Genomic DNA, 22,531 nt, shown 5'->3' on the forward strand with positions numbered 1-22,531 from the left:
CCAGGCAGTTTCTCTGATGTGAAGATGGGCAGAGGTTCTGCAAAACCGCAGAACAAGATTTAGTCCCTCAATATAAAAATCATATTTCTTAATGTCTTCAAGGCATTAACTTCTTTCTCTTTTTCTGCAGTATTATCAGTGGTTTTGGTGGGGCTTTGTTTGTCTACCTAAACCGACGGATTGCCCTGTTCATCAAGAAACAGAAGCTCTTCAACACATTCCTCATGAAAAAGTAAGTTGGGATTTTTTTAATATGAGGCAGTGAATGCAAAGCATTGTTGCAAATTTATGACAAGCATGTTAACTTGTCAGGAAAACTGATGCAGCCCATCTGCTTCAGTCTGCAGTCAACATGTTGTGCATTCAGACATGTTTTTCTGTAGACCTTTCTCTTTTTCATACCATTCTCTTTGAACCCCACAGATGTTTGTGTGGTTTAGTTCTATTACGTCAGCAGTTTCTGAAACACTCAGACTATGCCAGTCAAATTTTTTTAAGGAATTAAAAAATAAATAAATTCAGTATTCATTTACCGTAATTGTCGGGCTATAAGCCGCTACTTTTTGCACAAGCTTTGAACCCTGCGGCTTTTAGTCAGGTGCGGCTTTTCTATGGATTGTCTATGATTTTTGTGATATCGTAAGACGATTTGTTTTGTTTGTTCCGCTGTTGTACGGCACTACATTGCCTGGCGGAAGGATCGGGGTTCAAGAGTGGTATGTTGGTCACATGTCCGTCCGCCAGGCAACGTAGTGCCGTACGAAGTAGCGCGAAAAACAAACTTCAAAGTAGCGCTACGCGTTCAGCGGGAGGCGTGGATACTAATGTGCCACAAACAGGACTTTAATATCACCAACCATTCCCATGTTATTACGGTGTATCCATATAAATGGCCCACCCTGTACTTTTCAACTTCTTCTGTGTAAATGTCAGCTTTCAACAGTTCTGCACTTTTGTTTTCAGGTGAAAAATTCTGTATTTTCCAGCTCATTTAACATTTTTAACTTAACATTCAGCTATCAGCATCCACACTTCCATTTGATAAGAAAATGCATTTTATAGTTTCACTTGTAATTTACTCTTAATTTAACTACGTAACTCTAGAAGCCTGCACAGCACAGTCAGACATAATAAAAGGGACCCAACGTTGAAGCATAGGCTGAGACTTTAGGAAAGCATTTCCTGAAGCCTCCTAATGTTAGCCCACTTTACCCATTCCAAAACTAGTGTTGATGTGTGTTCACCGGGCTATATCCAGGTTTCATCATCATCATCATCATCGTTTATTTGTATAGCACTTTAAGAACACACCAGGCAGACCAAAGTGCTGAACAACACAGATCAAAACAACAACCAAATTAAAAATACCATAAAATCATTACATACAATAAAATAAATAAGAAGGTGTCAGTTTCCTACAGAGTTAAAAGCCAGGGAATAAAAATAGGTTTTCAATCTGGACTTAAAGACCTGGGCCCTATTTCAGGAAGCCGGTTTAGAGCAAAATCTGAGTAAGTATACCCTGAGTTAACGAAAACTCTGGGTTTTCGGTTTCACAAAGCGAGTTTAGATTAATTCTGAGTGAGTTACTATGACGACACACTCCGTGAAGCTAACCTGCCCCCTAGCAGGTTTACTTCAACTAACCCTGACCTTCTCCGCCTCTTTGTCAGAAACCTGACTGTAGGAAGTGTCAGACATGGCGTGCCCCTTCCTTGAAGAGCCAGTAGATGTTGAAGCCCAAATTCTCCGCAGAGCTCTCCGCCGGGAGAGAGTGATTAGAGCGCATTTGGACATTTTATCATTTCCTGATGATTTCCTGTGTGAACGTTACCGTTTTTCAGCACAATCTATAATTGATTTGAATAACATCCTCAGGCCTAATATTGCTCATGTGACACATCGCGGACATTCTCTCAGTTCTGTACATATTATTTGTATTGCACTTCAGTTTTTTGCAAACGGGAGCTTTCTGTATAATATTGGTGACGCTGAGCACGTTTCCAAGGCTACCGTCTGTCGGGCAGTCAGGAATGTTACAGTTGCACTGAAACGTCTCCTGTACTCGTCTGTGGTGTTCCCCGGTCATAGACCCACAAGATTTATCAAAGAGGGATGCCACAAAATTGCAGGTAGCAGGATGACCAAAACTTAATGTATGATGTGGTGATACTTGAACTACTACTTAAATTTTACATTTATTCTCACGGTTCCCAGGCGTGATTGGCTGTATAGATGGCACTCACATTCCAATCATTGCTCCTTCAGTAAATGAAGGAGACTATGTGAACAGGAAGTCTTTCCACAGCATTAATGTGCAGGTACATAGTTCCCTGTAGCATTTCAAACTAACAAATTATTTCATTATAGTAATCGATGCTAATTTGTGTTCTCTGCACTGTGAAGATCATATGTGATGCTGCCAACATTATCACAAATGTGGAAGCCAACTGCTCAGCCTCTGTGAGTGGTGGTGGTGGAGGACCCCCACCTGTTTTTCAGGCCTCCGCTTTTTTTCTGTTGGCTATAACGGGTCACATTTGAGCATACAGAGTAAGCAAATATGTACTTGTAATGTGCTCAGATAATTTCAATAAGTGCTTACAGAGGGGAAATTAATGTAGCCTCTAACTGCAATTGATTTACATGGGACAAACAGACCAAGCACTATGGCTCATAATACAATTACACCTTACCTGTTTGGACTATATTTTTATATTTCATTTTTACTTGCTGCCAGGAACGTTTGGGGCCTGTTGGGTTGCACCTGCGCTCACATCACATCACAAAATCAAATGTATGAAATAAAAAATAAAATAAAATATAATAAAATAATGTGTTAAATGGGTGGAAATCCCTAGATCAATGTTTAAATTAACACTCACGCATTGACTCTGTCGGCCATGTTTTGCCATGCATGCTCCCTTTCTTTTGCAGCTGAGGCTGTGTTACTTTTTTTCCGCAAAATTTGCATGTTATCGCCCACCCCCGTGACATCACGCTCCAAAGCCCTATACTGCCATCAGAATTTCGGCCTCAAGCGCTGTAAAATACAGTGACCGCGCCTTCTTTCCCTCCATCTCCATGGTGACTCGCTTAATCTGTACTCCACTAATCAGGGCTTTATGTATCCTCGTGTGCGCGCTTAACTTGGGGTTAAAGCAACTCCGCGTTGATTGAACTAATTGTTATCAGCCTTTCTGAAACCGAATATTCCGAGTTGGACAGTTCGGGGTTACTCAACCCTGAGTATCGTTTTTCACTCTGAGTTTTCTAAACCGGCTTCCTGAAATAGGGCCCTGCACTGATGACGCTTGTCTAATTTGGAGGGGAAGGTTATTCCAGAGCATCGGAGCCGCAATTGAAAAGGCTCGGTCTCCTCTGCATTTCAGCCGCGACTTAGGGACCGACAGCAGCAGCTGCTCAGCTGAACGGAGCGAGCGGGGAGGAACATGTGGCTTCAGCAAATCAGATAAATAGACAGGAGCCAGACCATTTAAAGATTTAAAAGCCAATAAAAGGACTTTAAAACGAACCCTAAATTCAATAGGAAGCCAATGCAAGGAAGCCAGAACCGGAGTGATGTGATCGAATTTCCTACTACCGGTTAAAAATCGCGCCGCCGGATTTTGAACTAACTGCAGGCGTGACAAGGTGCCCGACCCAACCCCTATTAAAAGGGAATTACAATAGTCCAGACGTGAGGTGATAAAAGCATGAATAAGAGTTTCCAAATTGGGTTTGGAAAGGAAAGGCTTGACCTTCGACAGGCGTCTGAGGTGATAAAAAGCTGATTTCACCACCCCACTTACATGACCTTCAAAAGTAAGCGCAGAATCAAGTTTAACACCAAGATTAGTGATTGAACTTTTCAGATGAGAGGTCAAATCATCAAAATCAACATCTGGAGAATCAGTAGAACGATGCGGGCCATATAAAATTACTTCCGTTTTGCGACCATTAAAATTCAAAAAATTATTTGCCATCCATAATTTAATATCGCTAAGACAGTCAAGCAGTGATTGACATGGGGAGGTATCCAAATGACTAAAAGGTAAGTAAAGCTGACAGTCATCGGCATACAAATGAAATGACACTCCGTGTTTACGAAAAATCGCACCAAGGGGGAGTAAATACAGCGAGAAAAGTAATGGCCCAAGGATAGATCCCTGGGGCACACCCCAAAGCAGAGGGGCCACAGAGGAAGCGGCCAGCCCCAGCTTGACACAAAAACTCCTTTCGGAAAGATATGATTTTATCCATGACAATGCCAGATCACAAATTCCCACACAGTGATGTAAGCGGGAGATCAGCAGGTCGTGGTCCACTGTGTCAAATGCAGCTGTCATATCCAATAACACAAGCACAGCATATTTACCACGATCAGTAGCAACAAGAATGTCATTCATAACTTCATACATCTGGCTATTGATTTCAAGAAGTTCAAGAATATGGAGGTAGTCCTCCTCCTTCATTATTCCACTCACTTTGTATAATGTACCAGTACCACTGGCAGCAAAACTACTGTACAGAGCCCCTCTGATGACATGGTCCAAAAAATAAATATCTTGTGGCTGCAAAATACTACTTCGTGGGCACGAAATGGGTATAACATGCCCACGAAATACTTATTTGTGGCCACGAAACACGTGACTGATAACCGTGATCCTTCCCAGGCCCTTGCAGTTGGTTGACAATAAAATCTATGTAAAGCAACTGGGCCTTCAATATCCTGTTTAAATGTCTCTCCATAATAATGGTTCCTTGCATTGCCAGGCTTTTCAAAATGCATTTGTAGCTCATCCCCAGCCTAAAATAAAACTCAATCATACTGTCCACAGTGCATAGGTTTAGCCTACTCTTATGCTTATGTCTCTACGCAGCTGTCCAGGAATTGTATTAATATGATGTGCGCACGTTATCTATTTCGTTGCCACAAATGCGTAATTCGTTGCCACGTTATACCCAATTCATGCCCACAAATTAGCATTTCGTGCGCACGTTATGCCTATAATACTACTACTAAATACCTATAATACTACTTCGTGCCCTCGAAATAGTATTGCGTGGCCACAAATAAGTATTTCGCGGGCACGTTATACTATTTCGAGGGCATAAAGTAGTATTTTGTGGCCACAATTTATTTACTTTTTGGACCATGTCATCAGAGGGGCTCCGTACAAAACAGACCCAGGGCATGTTTGACAGTTGGTGCAGTTCACATTAACTCCTTCAAACATACCGCTCGTCATTATAGCCAGCCAGTTCGATGTTTGGTCATCAGAAATTAATACTTTTCTCCATAAGGCTTTTGGCTTGTCCATGTGGTCAAGCTATAGATTTCAGTTAAGCTACCAAGAGTCTAGTCGAAGTTCAACTGTTAAAACACATTCGACCAAATATTAATAGGGGCATATGTATATTTGTGTCTCTGCATACTTTCGATCCTATGTGTATTAGAGAAAACCCCAAACACATTCAAACCTGTGCACAAAATTCCAGTTTCTTATATTCATTTAAAAGGAATAAATGACAAATCATAGATTGACAGAATGATATGGTAAAGCTCTAAACTCCACATGCATAAATACATTGAGCTGCTAACATGTGATTGGATAATTTGAGATTTGCCTTAAAAATAATTTTCATAGGTATACCCAGCAAGGTGGCCTGTAAGTGTATTATTTTAAGTTAAACAAACTTGAGTAAATAAAGGAAAAAATGTACCTATAAAAATAAATATAATATAGTGATTGGCTTCACGTTGCTTTTTCACCCATGCGTGAATAACTATGGTTTTCTCAGTAACTGTTAGACATGCATTATTCCCTGTTTATTGTTTTATGTTATTGTTTTAAAGCATTTCATTGTTTTACCCTTGCTTACTTGTTCTTTCTGTTATATATCTATGTTCTTAGATGTCTTGTGTATCCAGTGATGGTCTCTTTCCTCATTTCGTCACTATTGTTTCCTTCTGGTTTTGGACAGTTTATGGCTGGAGAGGTAGGTTCACAAAGCCCATGAACCATATATTATTTTTATTACATATACTCATCACTCTACAGTTATTACAGTAGACATCAAAGAATTCTTTAAAAAAAATATGCAGGGCTTTTTCTCTTTATTCTAATTAAGCTAATTTTGAAATGTATCTAAAGATGGTTTACATATCATACATGTTGTATGGTTTGAAAACAGTCTTTATCCATCTTAAATCATTTAATTATTGATATACCAAATTATTGATATATCAATAAGACTTAAAATTCAGCCTGTTCTTGTTAAATTGAAGTCATTCATTATATAATAAAATACATCATCAACTAACTCAAAAAAATGAAAAAAATTTCTGTGGATTACACATCATGGAAATGCTAATGTTAAATAAAAGGATAATATTGAAACCATTAGAAATTATCTTCTAGGGTTTCAAGCCAAACACTGAATTTTGAATGAAATATGTCTGTGAAGGTTCTCAGTCATCCAGGTCATCGTAGTCAAAGGAGCTTGCATAGAAAAGCGTCTGGACTTCTTTAAGTTGCTTGAAGACGTTTCACCTCTCATCCAAGAAGCTTCTTCAGTTCTAAGGTCAAATGGTGGAGAGTCCCAGATATAAACCTAGTGGGAGTTTCCCCCCACAGAGGGACAAAAGGACCCCCTGATGATCCTCTAATCGCCTGAGCCAAGGTGTGAAACTGGGTGTGGGTCCCAATCAGCCAGAGTTTCGGGTGAGCTCATTGTGAAACCTGGCCCCACCTTATCATGCGAATTCCTGAGGTCAGATGGCCCAGGATGTGAGTGGGCGTTAAGGCGTCTGGGAAGGATCTCAAAACTGGATTATAAATGGCAGAGAGTTGGTGTCGTAAGCCCCGCCTCTGTTCAAAGATGGTCGCTCACAGTGGACATAGATGGCTTCTTTCACTCCTCTTTCAAACCATCTGTCCTCTCTGTCCAAAATGTGAACATTGGCATCCTCAAAGAGTGACCTTTATCCTTAAGATGCAGATGGACTGCTGAGTCTTGTCCTGTGGAGGTGGCTCTTCTGTGTTGTGCCATGCGCTTGTGAAGTGGCTGTTTGGTCTCTCCGATGTAGAGGTCTGAGCATTCCTCTACATGGACACCAACTATCTGTCATGTGTTTCTGTTTCTATTATCTGTGAAAGAGCTCCGACTCAGTCACAGTCGTAGTAATTGTATTTTTTTTATTTGTTTAATTTTCCAAATTTTCCAGCTGACACAGAACGAGGCTTTGGTCACATTACTGGACAACCGCACATGGACTAAAGACGGCATCGCTGAAGAGTTTGACTACATTGGAAACGCACGAGTCTGGATGCACCCACAAGTCACCGTCTTCGGCACACTGGCCCTTTTCACCATAATGAGAGTAAGGTGAAAATATGTGTACAAAGCTGTAGGTTTGATTTATGCTAGTAAATGTGTCTGTCTGCAAGTTTTCATAATGTATAAAATGAATTTGTCATTCTATGTAAAGTATGTTAAATTCATGCACAATTCCTGACAGGATTTATTATACATACACGGGGTGCTATCCCCCCTTTTTAATCCAGAGGTCCACATTTACTTACATGTGAATGTGTTATTAATGTCTTTTTAAAAGCTTTCCCATGTTAATTTTATTTGCTGGAAAGAAAATATGTCCCTCTGCTGGTGCTGCAGCTTACTGCGAGTGCAACTAGTGCATGCATGTCCATTTCATGCTTTGGAGAGGCAAAGTGTGAAATGGAAACAGTGGACTACTCTATGTATTACATGCTTTGCTTTGATACTAGGTTGGTCTGAAAGCTGCGTGTGCAGCACACATGCATTTAAAGAACACTGACGGTAGGACATGATTTTCTATCATGGTGTAGGAGTGTCAGGTGCACACTGATATTGGCTCTGTCACACCGATCTTGCTAGTGAGCTGATGTCAATGTTAAACGTATAAGCTGCATTCTTGTCTTTGAATAAGAAACTTTGAATGATTATTTTATGGTTAATGGTTCCAAACATCTTAACATAAGAAGATGATCCAGCTAGGCTATCATTTTGACTCTAAAGGGGTCGGCAACCCTGGGCATGCGTGCCACAGCTGGCACGCAAAGGGTTAAATGATGGCACGGCACACAGTGAATTAATCTGAGAAGGTGCATTAAAAAATAATAATCTATGGACGGGCCACTGGTGCACATCACTAATTAGCTTACATTAGTTGTGCCACTTCCACATTCCAACACTTCAAACGTTCAAGAGCTGTCTGCTCAGCGCAGCATCAGCACCACGAATTCACAATGCAGGTGTTTGGACCAATGCTTTCTTTTCTGATTAAACCAGAAAGCTTTAATGGGCAGCTGGATTTGTCTCGTGCATTTTCACCTGCTGGACATCACTACCTGACAAGTGTAACTGTCTTCAGAGCATTGCACAGGCCTTATTGACAGTGTTTGGCTCCACATATCTGTGTGAGCAGACTTTCTATCACACAAATAATGTTCTCAGCACCTCCCATAGCCGTCTGACTGCCGGACACTTGGAGACCTGTGTCTCTGAGTGGGAGACCATAGACCACAATAACATGTATTAACAAACATGCCTTAGTATTTTTCCTTATCACTTTTGTGAGTAGACCATAAATAGCATTTGTATTTTCTGTCGTACAGTTCCTTTGCTGTTATAGAGTTCTTGTTTTGGATAAAAAGTGTTTTTTTTTATTTGCTTTTTGTTTAAAACAGCTGATCTGCACTTTGCCAACATCGGCGAACAAATATAGTTCTTTAAAATTATTCTATATAGCGTGGAACTGTTGAGCATGATTGCTAATGCAATGGTTGATATGGCACATTGACTTCTGAGGAAACGTTCTGATAATGAGTAGCATTATCAGAACGGTTGCCGACCCGTGATTTAGACCAAGGGTATTCAACTGAAAATTAAGGATGTCTGGTCAGAGAAAACTTCCTCAGTCAATTTACTATGCAAGCTACAATGCATGTGACCAATTTGTGCATCTCCTGTGTTAGGGCTGGGCGATATATCGAGTTTTTTAAAAATATCGATTTATTTTCATGCGAGATATAAGATGTGACAATATCGTTTATATCGATATAGTCTATGTTACGTTATAATTATACTTGTGGAGCCGCAGGTTTGCCTCTTTCGTCCACTTTTGTCTCTACGCTGCGTTACTCGGCCTCGCCTCTCCTTCACTAAACACAACTCCCCCTCCCCCATAGCTTCACCTGCAGGCAATGACAAGATGAAAGTGGAAAATCTCCGTTAGCGAGTTACCGCGGATCGCCCCGTGCATTGGGCTGGACGGCGTCAACGTGTTAGCGAGCTAACCGCGCTAACGAGCTAACCGCGCTAACGACATGCAGCCCACAGGGGCTGCACGGCCTAAAATCCTTTCATTTTCTCAAAAATCGACAGCGCGCCTTATGTATGAATTCTGGTTGTGCTTACTGACCGCGAACCGATTTTATGTGGTACACAGCGCTCAGCAATCTGTCAAAAAATGTTTTAATATGACTTTGCTAAGCTACGGAGCTGCACCGCTTGATGGATTGTCGGAGGATTACGGCTACCGGGGAGGAGCCTCGCGGAGTGATACGTACTGTGTGTGTATAAGGACCACAAATGGCACCTGTTCAGAGACGTGGTGCAGCTGTGAAATCTGTCTCTTTGTTATTATGCTCAGCGTCTATTAGTTTACATTTTGACTGCATAATTGTGAGCTTTTTGTTATGCACAAAAACAACATTGTTTTCTTTTATTTATGGACCATGATTATTTAATAAATACTGATAATTTATTTTTGAGTAATTTCTTCATGTACATCTACGCTGTATGTAAATAAAAGTGCCCGTGTGACAGCTGGGACACAGTGTGACTAAGAACTCTCTTTTTGTTCTTAACTTATGGCTTTAAAAAAAAATCGAGATATATATCTTATATCGCCATCCAGCTAAAAAATATTGAGATATGAATTTTGGGTCATATCGCCCAGCCCTATCCTGTGTGCACACACTGGCTACAATAAGCCTATAGAAAAGAGCTGTGCAAATTAAAATAACCCTACAGTAAATCTAAAAAACTTTGAGCAGAGTAAAACAGAAATCGCGCATTGAAACCAAATAGGTCAAGGTCTGTATAAAGTAGCATCTGGGTTTAGACTGCGGTCTGCCTTGTGGTGAGCTGGAATCTAGAAACACACCAGATAATACCATGCAGCTCCTGGAATGTCACCCTATTCTTTCTGTTGATGTCTTCTTCTTCTTTTAGTTCTGGATGTGTGCCTTGGCCATCACCATGCCAGTGCCCTATGGAGCCTTCATGCCAGTACTTGTCATTGGTAAGATGTGTGTTTTTCTGTGAAGAAGAACAGATGAAACACATTTGAAGGCGTTAACACAAGGCTCAGGGGTGAACAGTCATTTGCCATGACTGTGAGGGGAGAGAAACAGGATAAAGGCACAGTTGAAGACAGCCAGAGATTAATAAATAAAAATTGTAGTTGTATATATACACACAGAATGAAAAGAAATGGGAAAAAGGAAAGACTCCCCCAGCAGGCTAGACCTAAGGCAGCATAACTAAGGAAGGATTCAGGGTCACCAGCCCTAATGATATGCTTTGGCAAAAAGGAAAGTTTGAAGCCTAATCTTGAAAGTAGAGATGACTAACTGAATGCTTATCAGGGAGTTTTTAGGACATCCAGATAATAACGACTGACAGCATTCCAGCCTAGAAGTAACACATCCATGAATTTGTTTTTCAACATCACTCAGACAAAATATTTGTGTAGCATGTTTAAAAAGTGAATAAAGGCAGACCTATATTTTGTTTAACATGTGCATTGAGTCAGATTCCTCACTGTGTTACTGGAAGTTCAAGTAATGTCATGCATGCCTAGCTGTGAGTAATCACCAGTGGACAAAAGAAGTATTCTTGAAGGGTTTAGCTAGTGGTTGTGTGAAGTTGCTTGCTTGCTGTCATTATGCAAAAATGGTAACAGAGAGGTTTTTACGCCAATACTACAGAAAACATTGTGAATGATTTGGTTACTAGCAGATTGCTGGGGTTGACAGTAGTTTGCAGTAATGATAGTCAAGAAAAAATTGACTTGCCTACAAACATTTGCCAACTACCCATCGAGGAGCACTGAAACTGTAGAGTGGTAAGAAACCTCAAAACAGAGACCTTCAATACTCCTTCAACAGGCATCTCCGAGAACGTTAGAGCACTTTTGCAAATATGTGATGTCTTGATAAATCGAGCAGATATTTGAAGTTTACACAGCACCATTCTCGCATGAAAATATCTTAAAAGTTTATTTTGTGACCCAGACAGAGTAATCTTTCAAACTCTGCCACTCTGTGTTCCTCCGCCACTGCCTCGTTTGAGTTTTGGGCGAAATGGATTCTGGGATATTGCATTTCGTCATTTCAAGCTGATGGGCAAGCCATAGGCAACCGTGTCTTGGCTGGCCTCACCCTGGGGACCAGCATGGGTACTGGAGCAGACTGAATGGCAATCCCACCCGAGTAGGTGCGGGTGCAGGAGTAGGCTGCCCTCACATTGGAAGACAGGACAAGCACTGGCAACAGCTGGGCGTCAGCTGTCCCCGCCTGAATAACAGAAATGGGTGCAAGAATGTTTTTGAGCTGAGATTATTTCAATGATTTTGGTGTTTGTGAAGCTGACAGCAAAGTAAGTGAAATTATTGTCTCAGAATTGGACAATGTTCAAGGTGACGTTTAGGTCTTTGAGTCAGCAGAATATATCACTGGGTTTTCTGTTCACCAGCCCGGTGACACTTAACGCACTGTTTCCAGTCCTGTAGAGACTGAGTTCTTGGTTCCCCAGTCGGCCTTTTCCAAGACTAAAATCTGTGAACTCCTTCATTTTCCAGAGTTCTCCAGTGGACCACATTGGAGTCTTTGCAAGGTTCATTTTGGCCCCTGAACCAAAGTTTGACAACCCTATTTTAGATTACTGTAGTGACTGATTCAATAATGATTTCAAAACTCAATACTTTTTTTGTTTTAGATAAATTTTATATTTTGACTTAGCAATTTATTTTTGTCAGGCTGATGGTGCTCAAGCCACAGCGATTTCAGTTTTCTGTGCACATGTTTGAAAATTCTTGCAAGTCTAAGAACTGCTGATTTTGATAAACAGCCACATACTGATTGTGAATCTCTATCTCCTTCCACATTTCAGGGGCCGGCTTGGGGCGTCTGGTTGGAGAATGCATGGCATACTGGTTCCCGGAAGGCATTCATGCAGGTCATGCTATCTATCCCATAGTGCCAGGAGGCTACGCTGTGGTGGGTAAGTTAGCGACTCTCTCCTGACTACATTCTACTTAAAATGACAAATACTTTCTTTGGTACAAAGTAAATAAAATAACATTCTTAACATTTTGGAGACCCTTGTAGCTCACAAAGAACCCTATGCACACACCTCGGGAGTTTCGTGAATGTTTCAGCACTTTTGCTTTCCAGTGGAGACACTGTAGTGGCGCATGATCTGAACAGAGGATAAAAGAGTCGCCCAGGAGGTAGTAATGAAGAAGGTCAACCAACCACTGTATTGCCAGATACTGCTCGTCCACAGAGCTGTATCTACCTTCCCGCTCAGATAGCTTCTGGCTTATATAAATGACCAGACAGTCAAACCCCCTCACCTGCTGGGACAAAGCTGCCCCAACTTGGAAGGCCTTAAACAGGCAGGGGTCTCAAACTCAAATGAGCCGCGGGCCACTTCTGGCACCGTCATCTCATTGGAGGGCCACTTAAGTGTCCAAGTAGTACAAAAAAACAAAAACACCCACTAATATTTCCTAAAATGTAGTGTGTTGTTTGTTTTATTTAATTCCAAATATTGTGTAACAAGACAAAATTGCAAACATGAAAACAATTTTTTTCTCACTCTTAACTATCTGAATCCTTTCAGTTTCATTTGTCATATCGTTAGGCACTTATGCTATGAAGCTAACGATATGCAAGTTAGCACAGGGTCAGCATTGCAATGAAATGTATTTGACGAGTAGAAGACAGTCACCCAGCAGTATAGCACAGTATAGTACAGTAGTTTCAAATAAACAGCTCTTTCTGGCCAGACACGTGGCAGCACTTTTGCTATTTTGTTTGTATTTAACAAAATAAAAATGCAGGCATAAGCATACACATTAGTTTTCGACTACAAGTGAAAATTTTCCTTCCAAATAAATCTCTCACTGAACTAACACAGCCCTCAACATGTTTGCACTCTCTTGTTACCTCGGCCAGGCCAGTAACTAGCTTTACTTTGCTAGCGAGAGAAAGAAGCGTTGAAAGGCTGCTCCAGCAGAACTTTATTGTTTCGGAGGAAAACACGAACACAGTGTACAGTCGAGTCTTAATAGCTTACTGGGCTCGTCAGGCACTCTTTTTGGCTGCAGTGGTTATTTTTATATTTACATGCTTCCATCTCCCAAGCACCACCTCACCTCCTCTCTGGTCGTGCAACATGGGCAAGATACGATGGCTGTCGTTTTCTCTATCTGAAGGTTGCCTGCAGATAGATACTGTACCTCTGTCCAACTGTACACTTCTTTGGGTTGGCTAAGAGCCCCACCTGCCTCAGGCACTCCAGGACCATGGACTTCCATTGCATATGCTCCGCCGAAAACTGATCTGGTCTGTAGCTGTCCAAATGGAAATATTGGCTTCAGGCCCACTCCAACGTTCGAGCGGGGAGCTAGGGCTGGGCGATGTGACCCAAAATTCATATCTCGATATTTTTTAGCTGGATGGCGATATAAGATATATATCTCGATTTTTTTTTTAAGTTTTAAGTTTTAAGTTAAGAACAAAAAGAGAGTTCTTAGTCACACTGTGTCCCAGCTGTCACACGGGCACTTTTATTTACATACAGCGTAGATGTACATGAAGAAATTACTCAAAAATAAATTATCAGCATTTATTAAATAATCATGGTCCATAAATAAAAGAAAACAATGTTGTTTTTGTGCATAACAAAAAGCTCACAATTGTGCAGTCAAAATGTAAACTGATAGACGCTGAGCATAATAACAAAGACAGATTTCACAGCTGCACCACGTCTCTGAACAGGTGCCATTTGTGGTCCTTATACACACACAGTACGTATCACTCCGCGAGGCTCCTCCCCGGTAGCCGTAATCCTCCGACAATCCATCAAGCGGTGCAGCTCCGTAGCTTAGCAAAGTCATATTAAAACATTTTTTGACAGATTGCTGAGCGCTGTGTTCCACATAAAATCGGTTCGTGGTCAGTAAGCACAACCAGAATTCATACATAAGGCGCACTGATTTTCCGCTTTCATCTTGTCTTTTTTTTCTTTTTTTTTGCCTGTCCCGTTTGGCTCTTTTGCCATCAGAATTGTTGTCTAAAGGCAAAGAAAGATGCCCAACGGATTTACTTTACCAAATTGACCATCCCAGCCTTGCCGTAATGGTCCATTTGATTCACCTTTTATTGTTAATTTTATTTTCACTTGCTGAATACGGGACAGACTTGACTGGGGGAAAGAAGGGGAGAAAGAAAGAGGGAAAGAGAAACAGCTGAGAAGAGGGACGGGGGAGAAGGGCAAAAACCAAAAACCAACAGAACGGGCAGAAAAAAAAATATATCGATCACCTGGATCACCTGTTGAGAAAGAAAAAAGAAAACAAGCAGAAGAGAACAAGAGTCATAGAATAAACAACATCACAATGATGAAGCAGGTATGGAGGAGATCAAAACTCCAGACATCCAGAGGCCCCCAGAACACAAGAGACCAAGGAAGACCAACAGAGGGGCAGCCGCGCCACTGTCCCAGAAAGAGCTGAGGAGAGTCCCAGATGAGGGCTCACTCAGCAGCCGCGGAGCAGAAGCCAGGGGGAGTTGCAGTGACGCGCCCGTGAGCTCCGCCGGCAGCCAGCTGTGCCTGAGTGACCGAGCCCCAGGCTGAGAGGCCGAGGGCACCCCACCTCCGAAGTGGCCCGAGCGAGCCCCAGGCTCCAGGCCCCAATAAGCGGCCGCCAAGGAGTGAGCCGGTGTGTACCTGGACGCCCATCCCCGGACACAAAGAACCACCAACGCACCGATGTCTGAGGGAGTCCGCCACTGGCAGGGGAAGTGGTGGTGGGTGGAGATAGGCCTCCAAACCTTGGAGGGCCTGAGATGTCCCCAGAGAGGTGGCACCTGACACCCAACCTGACATATAGACACAGACATACAGGCACACACAGATACAAACATCCATTCCCACCCTCATGCTCTCATATGCACTTACTCCACACTCAACCAACGTGGAGACAGACATAAAGAGACGCTGTACACACGATCACACTCCCCAAGCGTACTCTAAGCCCCGGGTATAGGTACCCTTGCCCCTGGAGGGGGGAACTGCACCCAGACCCAGGTGGTGTTATCCTTTTCCCTGCGGTGGGGGGAGGCAGACCGCCCCGACTCCGCAGCAGCAGGGAGGCCCCACACTCCAGACCGCAGTCGGACGGCCAACTCCTCCTCCTGGCCCCCCCGCTCCAGCAGGTCGCAGAGAATGGGGGTGAGAGAAGACTCCAAACCTCCCTCCACCCGCTCATTGTAGTGTTGATGCATGTGTGTTCTAAGGTGCATTTAAAACCCAGGAGGGCATGGAGCTACCTGCCAGAGAGCAGCAGGTAAGCGCATAGTCCCTCCTGCTGGCCCTCAATGTCTACGTGTATTTAACCTTGAGAGGTGGGCAACGACGCCAGGGGTGGGGTGTACACCCTGATGGTAATTTGGACTCCGTGTATCGTGCCCACCCCCAAGATCCTATATGTATGTGTAATGAGAGTGTGAGTAATGTGAATGTCTAAGTTGTGAGATAAAATTGAGGCAGAGGCAGCCAGAAGGGGACGGGGGCGGGGGGGGGGGGGGTAGCCTCCTCTGCACCCTGGTGACATACCCCTACTCCAAGGCCCTGCATGTGTGGGTGGTTGTGGTGGAGCGGGAAGAGGGAGGCAGCTGGAGAATCTTGTCATTGCCTGCAGGTGAAGCTATGGGGGAGGGGGAGTTGTGTTCAGTGAAGGAGAGGCGAGGCCGAATAACGTTGCGTAGAGACAAAAGTGGACGAAAGACAGGCAAACCTGCAGCTCCACAAGTATAATTATAACGTAACATAGACTATATCAATATAAACGATATTGTCACATCTTATATCTCGTATGAAAATATATCGATATTTTTAAAAAAACTCGATATATCGCCCAACCCTACGGGGAGCCCCTCCACAAAGTGTTCGAGTACCCCCGTCTCCACCAGAGCCAGGGCCGGGCCACAACTATAGGGCGGTAGTCACCTGGCAACTGCGCCAAACAAGGCGTCTGGCATAAGAGTACGGCCGGTCCTCATGCCCCGTCAAGTCTCCTGTGAATCGTTGGAGGTGGTCCTTCAGTGTGAGCTCCAGCTGGTCAACATTTTCCCATTGGCCATCTGCAAAACAACCCCTTGCCATCACAGGTGAGCTGAGAGCCGCCAGCTGAGCTTCCTCATCAGCAGAGGCAGCAGCCACAGTGTCCAATCTTCCTTAAGTGCACCCTCTCCCATGTGGTATAGAGTCACCTCCACATTGGGAGTAGTGGTGGTGCCAGCAAGGAGCCAACCCTACAGCTAGGCTCTCCACCACATCCATCTGGCACTTGGACTAGTCCTGCAGAAGGCCACGAAAGTCACGCTGTATGGTCACCATTTGAACTAGTGCCTCAACTGGCTAGGCTAGTTGTTGGTCTGCCATGCTGCAACTGGGTTTTTGGCACAACTGTAGCACACAAACATTTAAGCAGTAATTTCTCTCGCTGTTCCTCTTCCCAACAAAAGGTGCTGCAGCTTTGTCCGGAGCAGTCAGCCACTCATTTTCCACCGTGGTCATGGTGCTTGAGTTGACTGGACAGATCTCCCACCTTCTGCCGGCCCTGATAGCAGTGGTCCTGGCCAACCTTGTGGCCCAGTCCCTGCAGCCCTCCATCTATGACTCCATCATCAAGATAAAGAAGCTTCCCTATCTCCCAGAGCTGGGCTGGGGTCAGCACGAGTATGTATACACTGGAGAAACACAAGCACACAACTGTCATGATAAATAGGTTTTGGCCTTTTGAAAAACTAGAAGTGGGAAACATCAAACAAGAATAATTTTAACTGTTTAATTATTAAAAGCTAATAATAACTGCCCCCCAAAAAAACAAACAAACAAAAAACTAACGTATTACGTAGGTAATTAAGAACATTTGGAAATGCTTGAAATCAATGTACATAAACAATACTAAGTTAATATCTGATCAGGTATTTGGTGACTGAAATGATACAAATTTCATAAAGTTGTCTTCTTCGATGTTCAAGTCGAAGCTGGTCAGTCACAGCGGTTGGCTGCTCCTCATTGGGCCCGATTCTCCTCCCATTAAAATGGAGCTGCATGGAATTAAACAAGAATCTATAAAAAAAAAATCTTCCTACAGAACTTTGTTGCTGCCATTTATTTCCCTAAAAGCATGCTCATGTTTTTCCTACTCTCGCGAGTCCTTCCTATCTACAGCAGATTAATAATCCTCTCCGTTCTCATTTCAGGGTGTATAACATTCGTGTGGAGGACATTATGGTGCGCGACGTGCAGTACATCACACTCAGCTGCAGCTACAGAGACTTGCTAAACATCCTAATGAAAAGTCGACTAAAGGCTCTACCCCTGCTCAAATCAGCTGGTAAGTCACTGCTACACACTGTGATGTTCATATAATAACTCACTACCCCCATGAATAAACACATACATGAACAATAGATACGTCTGTTTTTAACATGACTTTATCTATTAGAATCGACGATGTGTTGCACTGCATGAGGCAAATGGTGGTCACACCAGATACTGACCGGTTCTGGGTCCCCAGACCCCCAATAGCGCAAAAAACTGCACATTCCAGGGTGGCCTTTTGTTGTGGGCAGTCTGAGGTACACCTGTGCACTACTCATGATGTCAGATCAGCATCCTGATGTGGCACACCTGTGAGGTGGGATGGATTATCTCAATATAGCAGATGTGCCCACTACCACACATTTGGACTGATTTGTGACCACTGTTTGGGAGGGATGGTTATATTGTGTATCTGGAATGAATTTTAGGTCTCTACGTCCATCCCATGGGGAATGGGAGCAGTAACAAAGGTGTTGCGTTTATATTTTTGTTGAGTGTAAGAGGCAACTGTACAAGTGGAGGACGAAAGAAAAAGAAGCAGGCCTAAAAAATATATATATGTGACCTTAAGAAAGAGGACATGCCTCAAGGACATGGTTGGGATCGCCACAGTTAGCTCACTCCTTATTTCTAAAACAAGTTTACACACTCTTCCCTTATCTCACATAAAAACCTGCTCCTTCGCCCCTTTTTATCCTCCTCTCCCAGAGTCAATGATCCTGTTGGGTTCCATTGAGCGTACCCAGCTCCAGTCGCTGCTCTCGCAGCAGCTCAGCTGTGCCAGACGTCTGCAGTGCATCAAAGAACGAGGCGCTGAGGCGAAGAAGCTCCTCTCCACTGAGTCGAACCCACCCAGCAATAACAACAGCAGCCTGCAGACAGGCCCGGAGGAAGGCCACATCCAGGTGAGAGGTCACAGGAGGACGCATGCTTTGTGAAAGGAGCTCTAATATGAGTGACAGATTCAACATTTTCTTTCACCTGAAACTTTAGACTTATCTGCATGTTTGTTATGTTCACCCATTCACCTGCTCATGCTTCATTGTTTTTTTCCTCAGTTCTCACTCTCGCTCCACACCCCGTCTGGTCCATTGCTTGCTCATAGCAATTGTTGTGTATCAAAGTGTTGAATTGAATGAATGCACAAGGTCATTTCTGTGTTTGCAGAGGAAATAAACTGAAATTGGCAGACAGGTTGCAGATAGATGTCTATAGATGAAAGATGTTTTGTTGCAGCTGCTGCACTGCATTGCTTAACATGAGTGAGTGGCTAAGCAGAACGTCCTCAGGCATGGATGTGGAAGTCGAGCAGTCTGCTGTGATACTGTCTGCTTTTGATTTGATATTGTCTGATATGTTGATAAGCATATTTTCTTGGCAAAACATGATTTTTTTTTCTGGCCTTTTCAAAAATCCTCAGTATACGTAGAGAAGATGTTGTCAGGGAAAGGAAAGTCAGCAGGGGGACTGACTGAGGTCATACATTTGAGGCCAGACTAATATGAGAATTCTTAGTGTAGCTCTGGTGCTGCAGGTTTGCTCTCTTCATTCGTGTGCTCGTGTTTCTGTTGCATCAGCCCACAGTGGTGCACGTGATTGTGATTTTGTTTAATCAGTCTGTGTGTGTGTGTGTGTAGGTCACTAATGAGGAGCTGAACCCGCCGCCTGTGGTGGAGCGACCCACTGAGCTTTCCAACAGTAAGAACTACACTTACCTGTGCAAATACATGCACACAGCAGAGTTTCAGAAGACCAGATTGATGTGGCTCGAAACAAAAGGAAATAGAAATTCAATAGAAGTGTGGGTTTTGCTCTCTCTGTTCCTTATGTGACGAGCAGCTCCTGAAACTGTTTGAATTAAATAGGTATAAACACACTGGTTTTTCTAGCTCACACTTTAAATGTTTGCTTTGTGGCCACTGATTAAAAATACAAGACAAACCAGCTAATTTCACTCCCTGAGCTCACTAAGCTGGACCTCCTGACTATGTTGCGGTCTGTGTGTCTGTGTCTCTGTCTCTGATGCAGGCTCACGAGATGAATCAGGAGTCACACTGAGAAGCATTTTCTGTGCTAGTTCAGATGCAGAAGAGGTAAGAGAGTGACATCCCACCCACACACCCACACTTCCACCCTGCAGAAAGGTGTCCTAACATAGCCCGTCTCACTCAGACCTCTGGAGTATTTTGGCAGATTGCTGCAAAGCACGGCGTTGGTAGTTTGACACTGGACGTCATCATCAAACAGCATCAGCTTTAAGTTGCAATGTTGATGTCCTTGTAGTCACTCATTCAGTGACTCATGTCATTTTGTCCATCTTCTGTGCACAGACATAGTGCTAAATGTTTATGGAGGTAACAACCTGCTGAGGGCTGTTGTTTGCCTTTACCTGTGTTTGTGGCATTCACACTGAGTTGTGTTATTGGGTTCAGTGTACACGCTGACTATCGTTGCTTTCTGTTGCTTCTCAGGTACAAGATGATCGAGATGTTCAAGATCCCACTAGTGAGGTAAGATGTTCAGACAATCCACACAGACAGAGCAACCAATGAGCAGATCACAAGCGGTCGCAGTAGAGTGTTCGTTGCTCTGGGACATGAGAAAATGGGGGGACTACAAAGGTTTCCACCCAGCCCCCTGTTCAGATTTAGAAATGAGGAATTCTCTTGGATAAGAGGCGAAACATCTTCAAAAACAAGAGTTTGAAAAGAAGGTGATGGAACTGTTTTCAGATTGTCTTAAATGGTAAATGGCCTGTATTTGTATAGCGCTTTTCTAGTCTCTAAGGACCCCAAAGCGCTTTACACATCCAGTCATCCACACATTCACACACTGGTGATGGCAGCTACATTGTAGCCACAGCCACCCTGGGGCGCACTGACAGAGGCGAGTCTTAGCCAGCAGTGTGACAGCAAATTGCTCTGTTGGTGTTTAAGATAAGATGAGGCCTAATTATTCAAAAAATACACTTTAGGCCAAGAATGACAGGTTGTATTACTGTAAGCGAATCATTTATTACAAACTAAAGTCATCTTAAGGGAAAATAATGTAGATCACTAACTGCTATGAAGTGATCAATCCAACACGGGATGCTGAAAAGGAGTTTCACTCTTGTTGACTTGCAGATTACAGACTGGGAGGCAAGGCAACTTGATGAGAGGGTCAACTTCAACAACTGCAAGATTAACCCTGCCCTGATCCAGCTGCTGGAGTGTACATCACTGCATAAGGTTTGAATTCTGAATACTGCGACAGTCAGTCTGTATGTGTCTGTCACAGTGACAGCAGTATTTTCCAGTGTTTTAGGGTTAGGGGACAACGGTTGACTTGTATTTGATCCTTTAAAGAACGTACGTATGATTTAAAATGATAAATTAATGCAAGGTGACCTAAAATGAAAAGATCCACAAACAGTTTGGCAGAACAAAATGTATATATTACATCCTATATATAATATTATAATACATATATAATATTACATCATGTCTACATATACACACTGCAATTTCAAACTGCACCATTTCTGTTACTTTCAAAATAAGTGTATTCCATAACAAAGCAATTGTGGCAAATGTTTTTTGCCGACTGGGTGATGGCTCAACGTTGTCCTAACAATGATCAATTAGAGAAAAACAAAGATTTGATGTTATAAGAGCAAAGTGAAAAAACAAAGGAAAAACAAATACATCTCAGATACAGATCAACTGCAAAGAAAAGGAAAAAGAATAACTATTGTTTTGCTGAAAAAGGAAGGTCCTTATGAAAACTACTAACTCCAAAACCAGCATGTGTCATTAACCAATATTAGTGCCTTCACAGATGTGTGCTAATGGTCCTCATCGAGCTGCCACTTTAACTGTCTGCTAACAGCCCTCGGTTATAGACAAACGTGACCACGACTGAGAAGTCAACAGATTCTGCCTTTTAAAGTTGAAAGACATCATCCAACTTTCAGCACCACTTATTTAAAGATTTAAGTCGGTGTATACTTTTGAACACGTGTGGAGAAAATCCTAAACAGATCTGAACTTGTGCACCCAGTTCCTGCTTTTTAAAGATGCTGCTCAATCATTCAACAGTTCAAAGAAACCATTAAAAGCCCCCATGATATTCATGCTCATGATGAGTGTTGTAAACTACTGACCACAGTTGTATGTATGCTAACCGCAGCCCATATTACTGCCTCACTAAACTTAACAAAATAGTAGCCTATATTACTTCCGTAACACACATAATACACCCAATAAAATCCTGTGTGCAGGTCACATGTGCAGATTAAACAAATGTGTTTTGATTAGCTTCAAACATTTCTTAAAGCCATCAAGTCGAGTTAATAGAGAGTCTTCTGTCCACAGGTGTACACGGCTTTGTTAAGCATGTCGGTTCCCCCTCGCAAATTTCCCACAGTGGAAAAAAAAAATCCCATTTAGCTGAAAATGTGACAGGTTGAATGACTCAAATGTGATTAGATATTGGTGAAGTTTGGATAATTAAGATCAGTGGTGCATTTTCCAAACTGGACTTTAGGTAAGAAGAAAGTTTTTACCTACAGACCTCTGCTGTTTTCCTACAGACCTACACCATCTTCTCTCTGCTGGGCCTCGACCACGCCTACGTCACCAGGATCGGACGCCTCATCGGGGTGGTTTCCATCAAAGAAGTAATAGTCTCTCTTTACAGGACTTTTGGGGTGTATGGGTTTGATCACTTAATCAGCTGCGCTCCACCAGCAGAGTTGGTAAAAGTACAGACATTCTGTACTCAAGCAGAAGTACAAATACTACTATTAAAAAAT

The 22,531-nt window shown here is 42.8% G+C and overlaps 1 protein-coding gene across 1 annotated transcript in view; it reads left to right on the forward strand.

The window, feature by feature from the left end:
• The window catches only part of LOC146653344 (chloride channel protein 2-like), a 70,255-nt gene that overhangs the window by 44,567 nt on the left and 3,157 nt on the right, over positions 1-22,531 (forward strand). The window contains exons 11-23 of the mRNA XM_085429146.1: positions 131-232; positions 5,919-6,003; positions 7,232-7,387; positions 10,285-10,354; positions 12,226-12,336; positions 16,872-17,085; positions 17,616-17,749; positions 18,445-18,641; positions 19,374-19,434; positions 19,765-19,829; positions 20,208-20,246; positions 20,862-20,966; positions 22,310-22,396. Of these exons, the coding sequence (XP_085285272.1) occupies positions 131-232; positions 5,919-6,003; positions 7,232-7,387; positions 10,285-10,354; positions 12,226-12,336; positions 16,872-17,085; positions 17,616-17,749; positions 18,445-18,641; positions 19,374-19,434; positions 19,765-19,829; positions 20,208-20,246; positions 20,862-20,966; positions 22,310-22,396 (1,426 nt within the window). The remainder of the gene's footprint in view (positions 1-130; positions 233-5,918; positions 6,004-7,231; positions 7,388-10,284; positions 10,355-12,225; positions 12,337-16,871; positions 17,086-17,615; positions 17,750-18,444; positions 18,642-19,373; positions 19,435-19,764; positions 19,830-20,207; positions 20,247-20,861; positions 20,967-22,309; positions 22,397-22,531) is intronic.

Source organism: Rhamphochromis longiceps, linkage group LG14 (assembly GCF_057381845.1).
Source record: "Rhamphochromis longiceps isolate RC_006_pf linkage group LG14, R_longiceps_female_GT1.1, whole genome shotgun sequence".
NCBI lineage: Eukaryota > Metazoa > Chordata > Actinopteri > Cichliformes > Cichlidae > Rhamphochromis > Rhamphochromis longiceps.